Here is a 15,042-nt window from a genome sequence, read left to right as displayed (position 1 = left end):
TACATAGGATTCACTGCATGAATAAACTTTCTGAATCCTTTATTATCCGCAACTGAAAATAATTGTGGATAATTACTATACCTTTCTAATGTGACGATGTTGTTTCTTGTTGTTGTCTCTGGCTCTCTTTCTCTCTCTTTCCCTCCCGCTCTGTTCCTGTGCTGCTGCTGGTGTAACTACTGCCCCTCCCCCCACTGCTCAGCGCAAGCACAACGCTCACATGCAGAGTGAAGCAAAAAAAAGTGCGAGAGAGAGGGTGAGAGAAAGGAAAAAAAAACAGAGCCGTTTCGTTTGCGACCGACACATCACTACAAACTAGGCAAAGTAAATAGTTTTTAAAGGTGAAATGTAGAAGTAGTCAAAAATGGCCAATTATACCCTGGACCCCAGAGCTTTAAACATTTTTTTTTAATGTAACGCAATAGTTACTTTTCCTAGTAATTAATTACTTTTAGAATCTTGTAACTCAGTTACTAACTCAGTTACTTTTTGAAGAAGTAATTAAAACTATAATTAATTATTTTTTAAGTAATTTGCCCAACACTGTTAATAAATGATCAGATAAATAATATTTCTGACTGTCAAAATTGAATCAAATCAAATCGCATCATGGATCGAATCGAACGCAACCTTGTGAATTGGAATCGAATCAATTCTAGAAACCAGTGACGATACCCAGCCCTACTCGTGAACAAGATTCCAAGTTACTTTAACTTGTCCACTAAGGGCAGCAACTTGTCCTTGACCAAGTGTAAGCACTTCACCTTTTTCCAACTGAGGACCATGGTCTCAGATTTGGAGGTGCTAATTTTCATTTTCGTCACACACTCAGCTGCGAACCACTCCAGTGTGACCTGGAAGCCACCACCCGATGAAGCTAATGGGACCACACACACTATCTGCAAAGAGTAGAACATTGAGGTGACCAAAGTGGAAACCTACCATGTGGCTATACCTAGAAATTGGTGACAAAGGCACCCCTAGTGGAGTCCAACACACACCAGGACCACAGGACATGCCGAAGGGTGCAGTTGTATGTCTTGAAAGTCCACAAAGCACATGTAGACTGGTTGAGCAAACTTCCATATTCCCTCAAATATCCTTGAACAGATAAAGAGCTGATACAGTGTTACATGACCAGGATGAAAACTGTATTGTTCCTCATGTATTCAAAGTTTGACTAGGGACAAACTCTCCGTTCCAGCACCCTAGCATAGACCTTCCCACGGAGGCTGAGAAGTGTGATTCCCCTATTGTTGGAGCACACCTTGGGGTTAAAAATGGGAATCATCACACCAGTCTGCCAATCCCAAGGCACTGCCCCAGATTTCCAAGCGATGTTGCAGAGTTGTGTCAACTAAGACGGACCTACAACATCCAGAGCCTTTAGCCACTAAGAGTTGTTGAACTAATTCAACCATTTTTCTCCCAGTGATGGGCAAGTCATCCCCCTCATCCCCAAGTCTGCTTACTTTAGACAAGGCATGTCAGTGGGATTAAGGAGTATTCTTTCCACTGCCCAACTACATCCTCAGTTGAACTCAGGACCTTCATGCTGTGAGGCAAAAGTGTTAAAGACCAAAAGACCAAAGTGTCCTGTCTTGCACCTTACTTAGTTGGACTCAAGTGTGGGACTCCAACTCCAGCTCTGCCAAGTTAAGGCGGTGATGACCGCTGCCTTTCACCTACAGATCAAGGTCTCTTATGACACAGCTAAAATCTTTAACCAAGAATTCAAAACTCATAACAAGAGAACAGAAATGAACAACAGAAACCTGTAGGACCATGCCAGCAAGAGATGATAGAAAGCTATGCATAATTTAATGAAACTGCCATCACTGAAAAAGGTGAAAAAACAAAACTTTTACTGTTTTTGTCTGTTCAGGTGGGACGACTACAGTGTCCTCTGTTGCTGCTTGTAGGTGAGGATGATCAGAACTGGCCAACCCAAGAGTCAGCACTCAATGTAAGTTTCCTGACATGACTTCCTATGTGAACAAGGTGGTTGAAGTAAGATTAGAAATGAGATTAAAAAGACTTGGCTTGGCCTGTGATTACGCCTGTGAGTTTTTTGTAGTTCAGCTCCAGCCTTGAGACCACAGCTGGTGCCGATATGGTAGCCGCATGAAATGATGGTGGTTTCCTTTAGTGCGAACAACTGCATGTCAATTTTGAGCTGCATGTAAATGGTAAATGGACTGATTCTTATATAGCGCTTTTCTACTCTCCCGGAGTACTCAAAGCGCTGCATACAACATGCCTCATTCACCCATTCACACCCACTCATGCAAGCACTTCTAAACGCAAGTGCAAACTATAACTACATTCACACACATTCACACTCCGATGAATGCATCGGAGGGCAATTTGGGGTTAGTATCTTGCCCAAGGACACTTGACATGCAGACTGGGGAAGCCTAGGATCGAACCACCAACCTTCCGATCAGTAACTGATCTGCTCTACCACCTGAGCCACAGCCACCCTCATGTCAAACATTGAGTCCGAATGGACCATGTTCAGCTCCTCCATTACCAAAGCTGCTGTACTGAGCTGCGGCCGCAAGGTGGTTTGTTCCCGTTGTGGTGGTAACCTCCAAACCAAACAGTGGACGCCAGAGGTGAAGGGAGCCACCAGGCTGATAAAGGAGTCCTATCGGGCTTGGTTAGGCTGTGGGACTCCGGAGGCAGCTGATAGATACCGACAGGCCAAGTGGAACGCGGCTCGGGCAGTGGCTGAAGCAAAAACTCGGGTGTGGGAGGAGTATGGAGAGGCCATGACAAAAGACTTTCGGACTACCTCAAAGAGATTCTGGCAAAACATCAGGCAACTCGGGAGGGGAAAGCGCTGCTCGACCTGCACTGTGTATAGTGCAGATGGAGCGCTGCTGACTTCAACTGAGAAAATTGTCGGGCGGTGGAAGGAATACTCCTGAAGGCTCTGGATGTTGTAGGGCTGTCCTGTTTGACAGGCCTCTGCAATGTTGGAGATCAGGGGCGGTACCCCTGGACTGACAGACTGGGGTGGTGGTCCCCATTTTTAAGGAGGACCGGAGGGTGTGTTCCAACTACAGGGGGATCACACTCCTCAGCCTCCCTGGGAAAGTCTATGCCAGGGTGCTGGAAAGGAGGGTCCGTCCGTTAGTCGAACCTGGGTTAGGGATATTGGAGGAACACTGTGGTTTTCATCCTGGTCACAGAACACTGGACCAGCTCTTTATCCTCTCGAGGATACTTGAGGGCGCGTGGGAGTTTGCCCAACCAGTCTACATGTGTTTTGTGGACTTGGAGAAGGCACTCGACCGTGTCCCTCGCGGCGTCCTGTGGGAGGTGTTGTGGGAGTATGGGGTGTCTGGCTCATTGCTACGGACCATTCGATCCCTATACAACTGTTGCAAGAGCTTGGTCCGCATTGCTGGCAATAAGTCGGACTTGTTCCCGGTGGGTCATGGGCTCTGCCAGGGCTGCCCTTTGTCACCGATTCTGTTCATAATTTTTATGGACAGAATTTCTAGGCGTAGCCAAGTGGCAGAAGGCTTTCACTTGGGTGGTCTTAGAATCTCATCTCTGCTTTTCGCAGATGGTGTGGTTCTGTTGGCTTCATCGGATGGTGGCCTCCAGCTCGCACTGGAACGGTTCGCAGCCAAGTGTGAAGCGGCGGGAATGAGGATCAGCACTTCCAAATCTGAGGCCATGCTTCTCAGCCGGAAAGGGGTGGAATGTCCACTCTGGGTCGGGGACGAGTTCCTGCCCCAAGTGGAGGAGTTTAAGTATCTCAGGGTCTTGTTCACAAGTGACAGGAGAAGGGAGCAGGAGATTGACAGACAGATTGGTGCTGCTGCTGCAGTGATGCAGACGCTGCACCGGGCGGTCATGGTGAAGACAGAGAAGTGAGCATCAAAGCGAAGCTCTCAATTTATCGGTTGATCCACATCCCTGTCGATCCCTGTGGGTAGTGACTGAAAGAACAAGATACAAGAGGCGGAAATGAGCTTCCCCCGAAGGGTGGCTGGACTCTCCCTTAGAGATAGGGTGAGAAGTTCAGCCATCCGGGAGGGGCTCAGAGTAGAGCTGCTGCTCCTCCACATTGAAAGGAGCCAGTTGAGGTGTTTCGGGCATCTGACAAGGATGCCTCCTGGGGGAGGTGTTCTGGGCATGTCCCACCGGGAGGATGCCCTGGGGCAGACCCAGGCTGGCCTGGGAATGCCTTGGTGTTCCCTTTAGGGCTGGGTATCGTCACTGATTTCTAGAATCAATTCGATTCCGATTCACAAGGTCCCGAATCGATTCGATCGATGATTCGATTCAATTGTTTTAGCCTCAGACAGTCAGAAATTTCTAATTTAATTAGAAAATTTTCTATTTTCTAATTTCTATTTCAAAAATTTCTTATCATTTATGAGTACATATCCATATTTTTATATCTATAAAAAGAAAGCTGACACTTGTGAGACTTTATCAAAGGTGTAAGCATCACAGCAGATGTCTTTGTGTCAAAGTAACTGAGAATAAAACAGAAAAACATGAAGGCGATAATCCTGGCCTTGCTTTTTATAGCAGATAACTTTAAAAATATTCTGCAATAGAACAAAAACTGAAGAAAACCATGAATCAACATATGAACATTACTCGATGCTGCTGAAGTGAAGCAGAGCTAAGTTACAGAGGTTTTTATTAGGGATACAGCTAAGCGTTGTGCAATTTTGCATAATTTTAAAAAGTTTACATTTCTTCAGTATTGAACACCAGAAATGCGGCTTTCTTGTCGGAAGTCATTTAAGTAAAAAAAAAAAAACCCACAGTGGCCGACAGCACTGTAAACAACGGTAGACTGGTAGGTAATAAGCAAGCGAATGGGAAACTGTTCTTGAAGTACACTGAGAGAGAGAGAGCTGTCCATGAAGTGTGATTTTATCGTGGTGGAGGCAAAACAGCAAATAAGAGGGAATTCACGACAATGTTTATGTGAAGCGTAGTTTGGCCCTACTTTTGCTGCTGGTTCAGTCGATTTTGGCTGGAGAAAGATGGAATCTGCAGCTTCAGAATCTAGCGTAAAAAAAGACGTAAACACAAAGTGCGGACACGCCGACGCATCAAAATGAGTGAGCTGTCGGCTTTCAGCCCCAACGGCGTGTCCGTGTATATGCCGTCGGGTGCGAAAGCGTCAGGTCCGCGCTTTGTGTTTACATCTTTGTGCAGAATCTGTGTAACTGGTGATGAAAGAGAGTCTCTGTGGAGCTTAAATCCTCAACCTGATTACCCAGAATCGGCTTCAGTTGTGCAGGACTGCAGGAGGGATGATGGCTCCGCTCAAGGATGGAGGTGCCTGTTGGAATTTTCACGTCATACCTCCAGATCATGACACAGAGTGTGTTCATTGGTCACTAATGTGTGGTCACTAATGTGCCCATCATTGTAAGAACTATATATAATTATATACAAATACAAGGCCTAAGATGGCACAATATGCTACCAAGTCCTAGCTGACCCTGCAAAATACTAAGGCTAGCTGCTAATGAGTTGAAAGCTACCTAACTAGCAAACCATTATGCCAAGCTAGCATCACTCTAAGCCATCTGAGGCATATATGGTCAGACCATGTCCAGCTGAACTGTCCTCAGAACGTGTTTACTAAATGAACTGCAATTCATGAAGTAGAACTGATAAAAGTAGATTGATTAATCCAAAAGGGCCACTGCACAGATCTCTGACGGAGATGCGCCTTGCATAAAGCTCATGAGGTTGCAAGATTCTCTGTGGAATGTGCATGCACCCCTGCAGAGGCTAGCCTACCTGCCTTTTCATATGTCTTCATTATGCAATAAGAGAGCCTTGTCTTAGTGACAAGTCAATTAGCTCTGCAATAGACAAAGACAAACAGCTCGTCTGTTCCTCTGTGGGGCTGTGTCTCAAGAAGATATACCCTCAAGGACCTGGCAGGGCACAATACTGACCCACCAGCCTTCATTTGCAATTTCTGAGGAGTGCAAAAGGGACACAGCTTGACAGACTGGCTGGCATGGAATTCTGACACATTGTATTTTCTGTACCTAAAATGCTTTCATTTTCACAAAAATCGACAGTGCGCCTTATAATCCGGTGCGCCTTATGTATGAATTCTGGTTGTGCTTACTGACCTCAAACTGATTTTATGTGGTACACAGCGTTCAAAAAAATGTTTTAGTATGACTTTGGTAAGCTACGAAGCCGCACCGCTTAATGGATTGTCGGAGCATTACGGCTACTGTAGTCAGGAGCCTCGCGGAGTAATCTGGGTCCAAAACTCCCTCCGTTTAAGGTCCCAAAGTCACCATCACTGAGAGTTTAAAAACTCTCTAAATTCTTTCATCTTTAATAAAATGATCAGCGTTTCTGCTTTTCCAGGTATAACAATTAAGTTTAACATCCAGGCATCCATGAAAACAGAATTTATTACATTTAACGGAGTTAGAAATTAGCAGGAAGTTAGGTCGATAGTTTCCACCTAAACATGATATACCATGTTCTGACTGAGAGATTTCTGAAAAAATTCAAATGTACAGCTCTGCTATCACTTCCAACATAAATGCAGACAGAAAACTAAACAGTAGTGACTTTTGTAGGGTTACTGAAGTTGGACTAGCTGGTATATAATGATGTGCTACGTGATCGCTAGCGACACAGCTATGTTAGCATAACATAAACACAGTGAAGCTGGAGGATGAATGCTAACTTTTTTCCACTTGATAAAAGTTAACATGAGAGTTCCCGAATGTTAGGGACAAATGCAATCGCATGGCAGGATGCTGTAAAACAGGGGTGTCCAAACTTTTTTCACTGAGGGCCACATACATAAAAATATAGGAGGGGCTGGGCCACTTACTAGAAATTAGGTATATAACCTTAACTGTAGCGTATTAAAGTTAGAAAAATCATTTAAAAGTGGTCAAATGTGTTATATTGTTGAATATAATTAAAGACAAAACTGCCTTCATGACAGCTTTCCATAAATGGATCTTTATTAATTTATTCAGAAAAAGCTTTGGTAGCTCATTCTCAGAACAGCAGCAGATTTCCTCTTGGACAGAAGATTTACAGCACAGAGAAAAAACAATAAAGGGGAAAATGGGACGGGTACATTTCAAGTTTGTTATTTAAGTTCTTAGGCTTAGCAACACACCTGTTAACGTTCGTTTGAAACGATTATCAACATTAACAGACTGAACTGGACTTAAATTATATGTGTGGCACTATGTTAAAGATAGAGACATATAGTACCCCCCATTTTATTTTATGCTCAGAGACACTTTCTTTTAGTTAAGGCCACTGCAATGTCAGTTTTACTGTTGTACAAGTTCCACCAGCAGAGGGCGCTCAGTCCTGTACGCATCGGTAGCTGACGCTACACTAGAAGAAGTAGTGTCAGCAGTGAAGAGGCAGCGTACGGCCCGCGCACCGAAAGAACTGATTAATCAGACATTTTTCTGTTTTTACAGGTAAGCTGGGTGGTTGAGAATAGGAAACAGAGGTTATAAAAGTGACAGACAGCAGTGGTGATTAATGATAAATGTCTTGTGTATGGCGAATGTTAAGCTAAAGAGCTAATTTCCAAGTTGGTCCAGTTATTAGCCTGTGCCGATCCAAGTGTTAGACTGTACCGAAACTCTGTGAGCTCGGTGCAGGTATTTTTGGGTTAAAGTCACAATATATATGTTTTGCACAATAAGAGAAAATGTGAATTTATTTATGTTTAGTTCATGAAGAGTGAATGTTGTAAAAAAAAAATTGTTAAGAAAAACATTTATTTGAAAGAGATCTAGTTTAATAAATACCCCAGATAGCAAGGAAACATTGAAACAATGTTGAGTCAATATCAGGCGACGTCATTGAAGCAACGTTGAAGTGTGACGTTGACCCAACATCACTCTTGCACCCATTTTTAACGTTGAAACAACGTCAGGTTTTGATGTTGAATCAATGTTGAAACCTGACATTGATTCGACGTTATATTTTCTAACACTGTTGACATTGAAACAATGTCAGATTCTGATATTGAAACACTGTTGGGCTATGGTATTGATTTTCCACCTCTTTCGCACAGTTGCTTTTTATTGAAAAAAACAAAAAAACAAAAAAGGTCAATAGACATGTATCATTTGCAAAATACTGTATTAAAAGACAAAGTTTCCTATTTACATTTCTATGTTTCACGTCACTTTTTATTATTTACTCCGGGATGGGGATGGATGATGTGCGTCCTGCGCGCCACCCGTACGATCTGGAGCATATCTGAGCCATTTCTGGACTGCTTGAGCAAAGACCAACTCAGACATAGAGTTCGCCCCTACCTGCTGTGCCAGGCCATCTAGGACAAAAATATACACACACACAAAAAAACAAAGACAAAAAAAAGGTAATTAGAGCACATGAATAAGCTCTTGTTAATTGTCTTCAGCAGGGAGAAAGTATGTAAACTCCTAGGCTGATAAACATGAAAGTCACCAGGCGGAAATCAGCAAACTGCCGCATTTGATTCCCAAAGAGCTATAAGCTGAAAATGTGATATGTCTTAGCGTGGTGTGCCGTGTATCCTTTAAAAAAAAGAAAAAGAAAACATGGGGTCCTCGGGCTGTACAAAGTGTACAACCCGAGGACAAAACAAGCCGAAGACCAAAGACTCCATCTCCAGATTAACCGGACATGAAAGTCTTGTTATTAAGAAAGACAAAGTAATATAGCAAAAAACAGACATAGGAAATGTGAAACGCACCCAGCACATCAATTGATCCCTTTATTGTTCACTTTAGGCTCATAAAACTACAATAAATGTTAAAACTTACCAAATATGCATCTGCACAGCGCTGTCTCTTTAAATGCCCTTTTTTGCTTTGTCTGGTCCTTGGTTTTTTTTCCCCTGCCCAGTTGAGTACAGAGGCCAGCTCCTTTGTAATGGCATAAACCATTACACGGCGGACTCGCACCTCCAGTGTGGTCCAGCAGCACCAATCAACGCAAAGCGTCTCACCTATAGACACATTTTATGAAATGGAATTAGCGTGTCTCATGTCTTAAATGTGTATGCAAGTGCTTGTGTGTTTACTTCATGTAATTGATGATAGAAACATGTCATTTAGTTTTCCTTAAAGCCTGATTTTCAAGTCATACAAAGAATAAACCAAAGTATTGGCAGTACAATGTATTTCTATTCCCTTTTGTTGGATATTCATTTGTTAGTTCTTGTAACTGCTAAAAGTGTTTACTAGTTTTTGCCTGTCACATATATTTGTTATACCATGTAAACTGTGAAATTCCAAGATTTTCAAACTTGCCTTGTAATAGTGGCCTCACAGAGTCTCTGGAATCTACAGAAAAAAAAAATCACAACAAGATGACATTCAGGAGTATAAATTGGGTTTTTTTTTTAGATAAGAGTACAATGACATTGTGATGCAGCTTTAAAGCTTTTTTAAAAGCATACCATCTATAGGGAAGACATCAGACTCTGCATGCTGGCGAGATCGCAAAGCTGTGTCGGTTTGTGCCGGAGTGGCGAAAGGTGCCGGAAGCTGGGTGGGGCATTATGATGGTTGCTATCAGTGGGCCGGGGGGCAGACTGCGGAGTGATGAGGGCTGTTTAGAAAAAGATAATTTTTTAAATATTTAAGAATACAGACAACTTGTCAAAAAAGTTTCCTCGTGTCAGACACAGATATGTACACAGACACTAGACAGTATTTTATTACCTGGTATTTTCACTCGAGGGGCCTGGGGAAACCGTTTTTTTGTAGGCTGCTCATCCTCTGAGTCCGTATATGTGTACAGGGGATTTGGTCTAAAGAAAAGAAATTAAAAACGGTCTTAAGTAATTGTAAATATGCTTTTGGCATATTGTTTCCTAAAGTTAGTTTGATTTCTAACAACACACACAGGAAACAGAGACGTGCAAGAAGGTACAGTATACAATGAATTTTTGAAGTGCACAAGTGTACACGGCTTTGCATTTTTAAAAAGTTTACAAACTTCCACTTTTTGGACTATATTATGTGGTGATATTGCATTATGCATGCACCACAGATATGTATAAAAGACAAGATCATAAATTCTTAACAATCAAAGATATGTTTGTGAATAAAAAGGTTTTACTTGTGCTTTCTTTTAAGACTGGTCTGGGTTTCTTCTTCGGACTGAAGGTCAGACGTATCACAGCGTTCACGTGGATATCTCTGAAGACTGCGTTCTGCTTCGTGAAATGTGCCTGGAAATACAAACACAGACATGTACGGCCAGACATACATTACGTGTGGACAAAAGGTGCAAACGCATAGAAAAATCAGCGGTTTCAAAAATACGCTGCGTACGTACGTGTGGATGTAGCCTTATTCATTATTCAAGGCACAAACGGAAAGTCATGTACGCGTGCAACGGAAAGTTAGGTGAGCGTGCAACGTACAGTCACGTGGGCATGCTGCGTGAGCATTCAAACTGAGTCTAAAGTTTTCGTGTGCGAATTGAAGCGAGTGCTCTCCAATCATCAAAAGTAACAAAGTCATTGAACATGTTTATACAGTAAACTTTATGTTTATCAATCATATATCACAGATTTAGAATTTTTTGTAGTACTAAGCAACTACAGAGCGAAAGTCTGGGTCAAGCGCCGAGGCGACGGCAAGAACAAAGGAAACCTCGAAGCGTTAAAGCTAGCTTTGTAAGGGAATATAACGAAAAAATTATGAAACAAAAATGTTTTCTTTGTTGATATACTTTGTTCGCAGTGCAATTTATTTGTTGCCGGATTGTAAGAAGTAGACACAATTTCGGGCTCCCACATTTTGTGGGAGCAACGTAAATAACAGTAAAAAAAACTCGTTAATGTACAACATTAACGAGTTTTTTACTGTTATTCAAATGCAAACATGGAAATAACGAGTAGGAAAAAAAAATCATTCATTCTTACCTTATACTAATCGTGGTGCAGGCCAGTGCAGTGCATGAACTGATGCCTTCTCCGGTCAATTCCGCTGAGAGTAAATCAAATGTCCCGCTCTACTGTAGAAGACAATGAATACCTGGGGGGATGTACCAATGTGAGAGGGGTGCTGCGGAATAGTCCAAGTGATCGCTGCTTTAATTTCCCGGTCAACTATACATAAATTGCATGTAGACACGATTTTTTAAAGCTGGTGAACAAGACCAAGTCATTGATAACAAATGAACAATAAATCTACTTTCTCTGGTACTTTATACCCGATCAGTTGCAATGCAATTTAATGCTCAACTACAAATCGATGGTTTTTGATGGTGACCGGAGCCGAATGATTGTCAACTATAAATAGACGTTTTCTCGACGTTGTTGTTGTCACCTGGTCGACTATAAATAGATCAAATATCAATGACAAAAAAACAACGGTGAATCAACATCGTTACAACATCTCTATAGTAAGACCGTCGGTTTACCACAGTATTTCAATGTTGTTACAACATTGGCATTTCAACCCCGACCATATACGACGGTTCGGATGAAAAATCAACATAGATTCAATGTCGTCTTGCTATCTGGGACAGTTAAGAAGACCGGTTCATAAATAGATTAAAACAGAATTAAAAACAAGATAAGACTGTAAGGAGAGTTCACTATGGTGCTTGTGCATACAGTGAAATGTATTTTTGTGATTTAAGCAGTTTATCAAGTAGTGCATATGAATATGGAACTGTATAAGTTACTTGTATAAAGTAATGTTTGCTACACTAGAAGAAGTAGTGTCAGCGGTGAAGAGGCAGCGTACGGCCCGCGCACCGAAAGAACTGATTAATCAGACATTTTTCTGTTTTTACAGTTTTTCTGTAAAAATAAATATGTTGCATGGGAGATGAGTTGGCCCATCATTTCAGCGGTGTAACATATTTTGGCGAGCCAGGCAGGAGGTGGCGCTAGTGAGTCAACACCATCACCACCCACCTTCTTTCCCAGGAGACGAACCTTCAATCAAAAGAAATGGAATCCCTGCAACCTCTGCGTGACGAAGTGAGTGCAGCCTTGTGGCAGTTGGAGAGAGAGCATCTTGTGGACGTCTGCAGGCGACTGAAATGTTCCGGCCTGGACAGCGCAGAGTCTCACAGCAAGACCAAGAGGACACTCATCAGGTTGGCAGAGGGCATGTTTGATGATGTGGAGAAAAATGAGGAAGAGGATCAAGTGAAACAGTTTTATAAAGACATTGCTGTATACATCCAGAGACTAAGCAAAGGAGAGTGTCAGTTAGAAAGGGAACTCCATGGCACAGAGTCTGGGCAAAAGAAAGATCTTGAGGACACCACATGTGCTACTCCAACACAGATTGCAGATTTTCCACCCAGAGCCCGACCAGAGGCGATGCGAACTCTTCAAGAGGTAACATTGAGGAGGGAGTTTAAAATCTGTGGGCAGATTGGAGAGCATGGGCAGAAGGATAAGCTATCCTATCTCAGCCTGATTCGCCAGATTGAGAATGGGAGTGAAAAAGGGCACTTGGAGACTGAAATAGTGGAAGCAGTAATTAGGGCCATTAGTCCAGGAACGCCCCTAAGAGACATGTTGGAGATTAAACGTGGGTTAACACTTAGCAAACTGCTCACCATATTAAAGGGACACTATAGGGTAGACAGCCCCACTGAGCTCTACCATCAGCTCCTCAATATCTCCCAAGAGCCCAAAGAAACTGCCTTAAACTTTGTATTTCGTGCCATTGAACTTAAAGAGAAGTTGTTATGGAAAGCGGCAAATGAGGAGACAGATGAACTGTATAGCAGAGCCACCATCCAGCGCAAATTCCTCCGCTCCATTGAAACTGGGCTGCTCAGTGACTCTATCAAGTATCAGCTACTGTCCCTCCTAAACGACATAACCATAACAGATGAAGAACTGATTGAGAAAGTCAATGAAGCTTCAAAGCTAGAAAATGAAAGATTTGAGAAATGGAAAAGGTCCACTGCAGCCAAGATTCCCAAGGTCCAAGAGCTCCAAACAGAATGCCAAACAGCCCTGACATCTGCTCAGAGCCCCTCCAAACCCAGAGAATCCCCCGCTACGGTGGCCATGACAACAGTGAAAAATAAAGAGACTAAGTCAGACACGCAGCAGATTATAGAAGAACTACGTAAAGAGATGAAACAAATGTTTATGGCTGCTATGGAAACCAGTCCCCGCACCATGGCACCAAAGCAACAAGAAAAAGGCTGTAAAAAGTGCAAAGAAGAGGGGAAAGGAGAGAACTGCCTGCACTGTTTCAAATGTGGGCGAGAGGCCCACTACTCCCGTGGATGCCGAGCACCGAGACTGTCATCGGGAAACGGGGAGGGACTACTGAGATGGGACCAACAGTAGTCCAAAGCCCACGGTCCCATAACGAACAGCCAAGCCCACCAATATCCTCCAAAGAAATTGCAGCTAGTGTCCCATCAGCGGTAACTGAGGTTCACTATCTACCCCCTCAACGAAAGTCACGGTTAGTAAGCCTAGTGGGGAACAGATGTACTGTGAACTGTTTTATGGACAATCGCCCAGCTAAGGTGTTGTGGGATTCAGGGGCACAGTCCAGCATAGTAAATGAAAACTGGCGGCAAAACCACCTCCCCCACACGGTCGTCAGACCCGTTTCAGAACTGTTAGACAATGAGACGCTCACAGTGTTTGCTGCAAATGACACACCCATTCCCTACATTGGCTGGATAGAAGTCAGCTTCAGACTAGGCAGTGATTTGTCTCCAACCAGTGAGCTGCAAGTTCCAATATTGGTATCCAGTGACCCGGCTGTGGCCAGTGATCCCATCATCGGCTACAATGTCATTGAAGCTATCGTGAACCAGGAAGAAGTAAAAATCAAAGGAGGAAGAAAACAACTAGCACACTATGTGAGTAAAGCATTTGAAATAACTGTACGCACTGCACATAATGTTGTCAAGCTTGTGCAGAACAGCAGTGAAGGCCCAGAGACAGGTGTGGTAAGAACTGGTGTAAGAAGAGTGCCTTTGTCAGCAAACCAAGTCACCACAGTTTATGTACGGGCACACGTTAGTTCACATGCCCGGGGCCAAGACATGCTCTTTCTACCTGATGGGGCTGACCCACCACCAGAGGGCGTAATAGTCAATGATGTACTGGTGAAAATCCCAGACAGAAAAGTACCATATGTGCCCATCCCTGTGACTAACACTACAGACCACACCATTTATCTGGACAGCCGTAAAGTGATTGGATACCTTGAACCAGTAAAGACTGTATACGCAGCTGGCATCCAGACTAAAGTAAACGAGCTGACACAAGAGAACAAAAGTGGTACAGAGTTAAAGTCACACAACCCGAGTAACACAGAGACACGAGAGAACCAACAGAGACCAAAGTCATGGGACCCACCGGTGGATCTCCAGCATCTGGATGAAAATCAGCGAGTGGCTGCGAGGAAGATGTTGCGAGAGGAATGTGAGGCGTTTGCATATGACAGTGACGATGTTGGCTGCATACCATCCCTGAGGATGCAGGGATATAAGCCTCCATGACACAACTCCTGTGAAAAAGACTTACATGTCCATTCCAAAACCCCTGCACAACGAAGTCAAAGAGTATTTGCAAGACCTGCTTAACAAAGGCTGGATCACACCATCGCGGTCCCCCTACTCATCACCTGTGGTGTGTGTCCGCAAGAAAGACGGCACCCTCCGCCTTTGTTGTGACTTTAGGGAGCTCAACCGCAAGTCAGTCCCAGACCGCCATCCAATCCCAAGGATCCAAGACATGTTTGATGCTCTGGGTGGGAGCTCCTGGTTTTCCGTGTTAGACCAGGGTAAGGCGTACCACCAGGGTTTCTTGGATGAAGAAAGCCGCCCCTTAACCGCCTTCATCACACCCTGGGGGCTCTATCAGTGGGTACGCATTCCCTTTGGCCTGAGCTCCGCACCCGCTGAGTTCCAGAGAAGCATGGAGCACTGTATGGCAGGCCTCAGAGACACTATCTGCCTCCTATACCTGGACGACAACCTGGTGCACAGCAGCAGCTTTGATGAACATTTGGAACATATCCGCCTTGTCCTCCA

The 15,042-nt window shown here is 43.6% G+C and overlaps 1 protein-coding gene across 3 annotated transcripts in view; it reads left to right on the top strand.

Moving 5' to 3' along the window:
• LOC100701293 (acyl-coenzyme A thioesterase 4) overlaps positions 1-15,042 on the top strand; it is a 37,991-nt gene that overhangs the window by 12,281 nt on the left and 10,668 nt on the right. For 2 of the 3 annotated variants that reach the window (XM_025909121.1, XM_019361184.2), the window contains exon 9: positions 1,886-1,966. The exons of the other annotated variant lie outside the window; for it this stretch is intronic. In XM_025909121.1, coding sequence (XP_025764906.1) covers positions 1,886-1,966 — 81 coding nt within the window. The remainder of the gene's footprint in view (positions 1-1,885; positions 1,967-15,042) is intronic. 3 annotated transcript variants of the gene reach the window in all.

Source organism: Oreochromis niloticus, linkage group LG7 (genome assembly GCF_001858045.2).
Source record: "Oreochromis niloticus isolate F11D_XX linkage group LG7, O_niloticus_UMD_NMBU, whole genome shotgun sequence".
NCBI classification, from domain to species: Eukaryota; Metazoa; Chordata; class Actinopteri; order Cichliformes; family Cichlidae; genus Oreochromis; species Oreochromis niloticus.
Note: the sequence above shows the minus strand (reverse complement) of the source record. Positions and strands in the feature narration are given on the sequence as shown.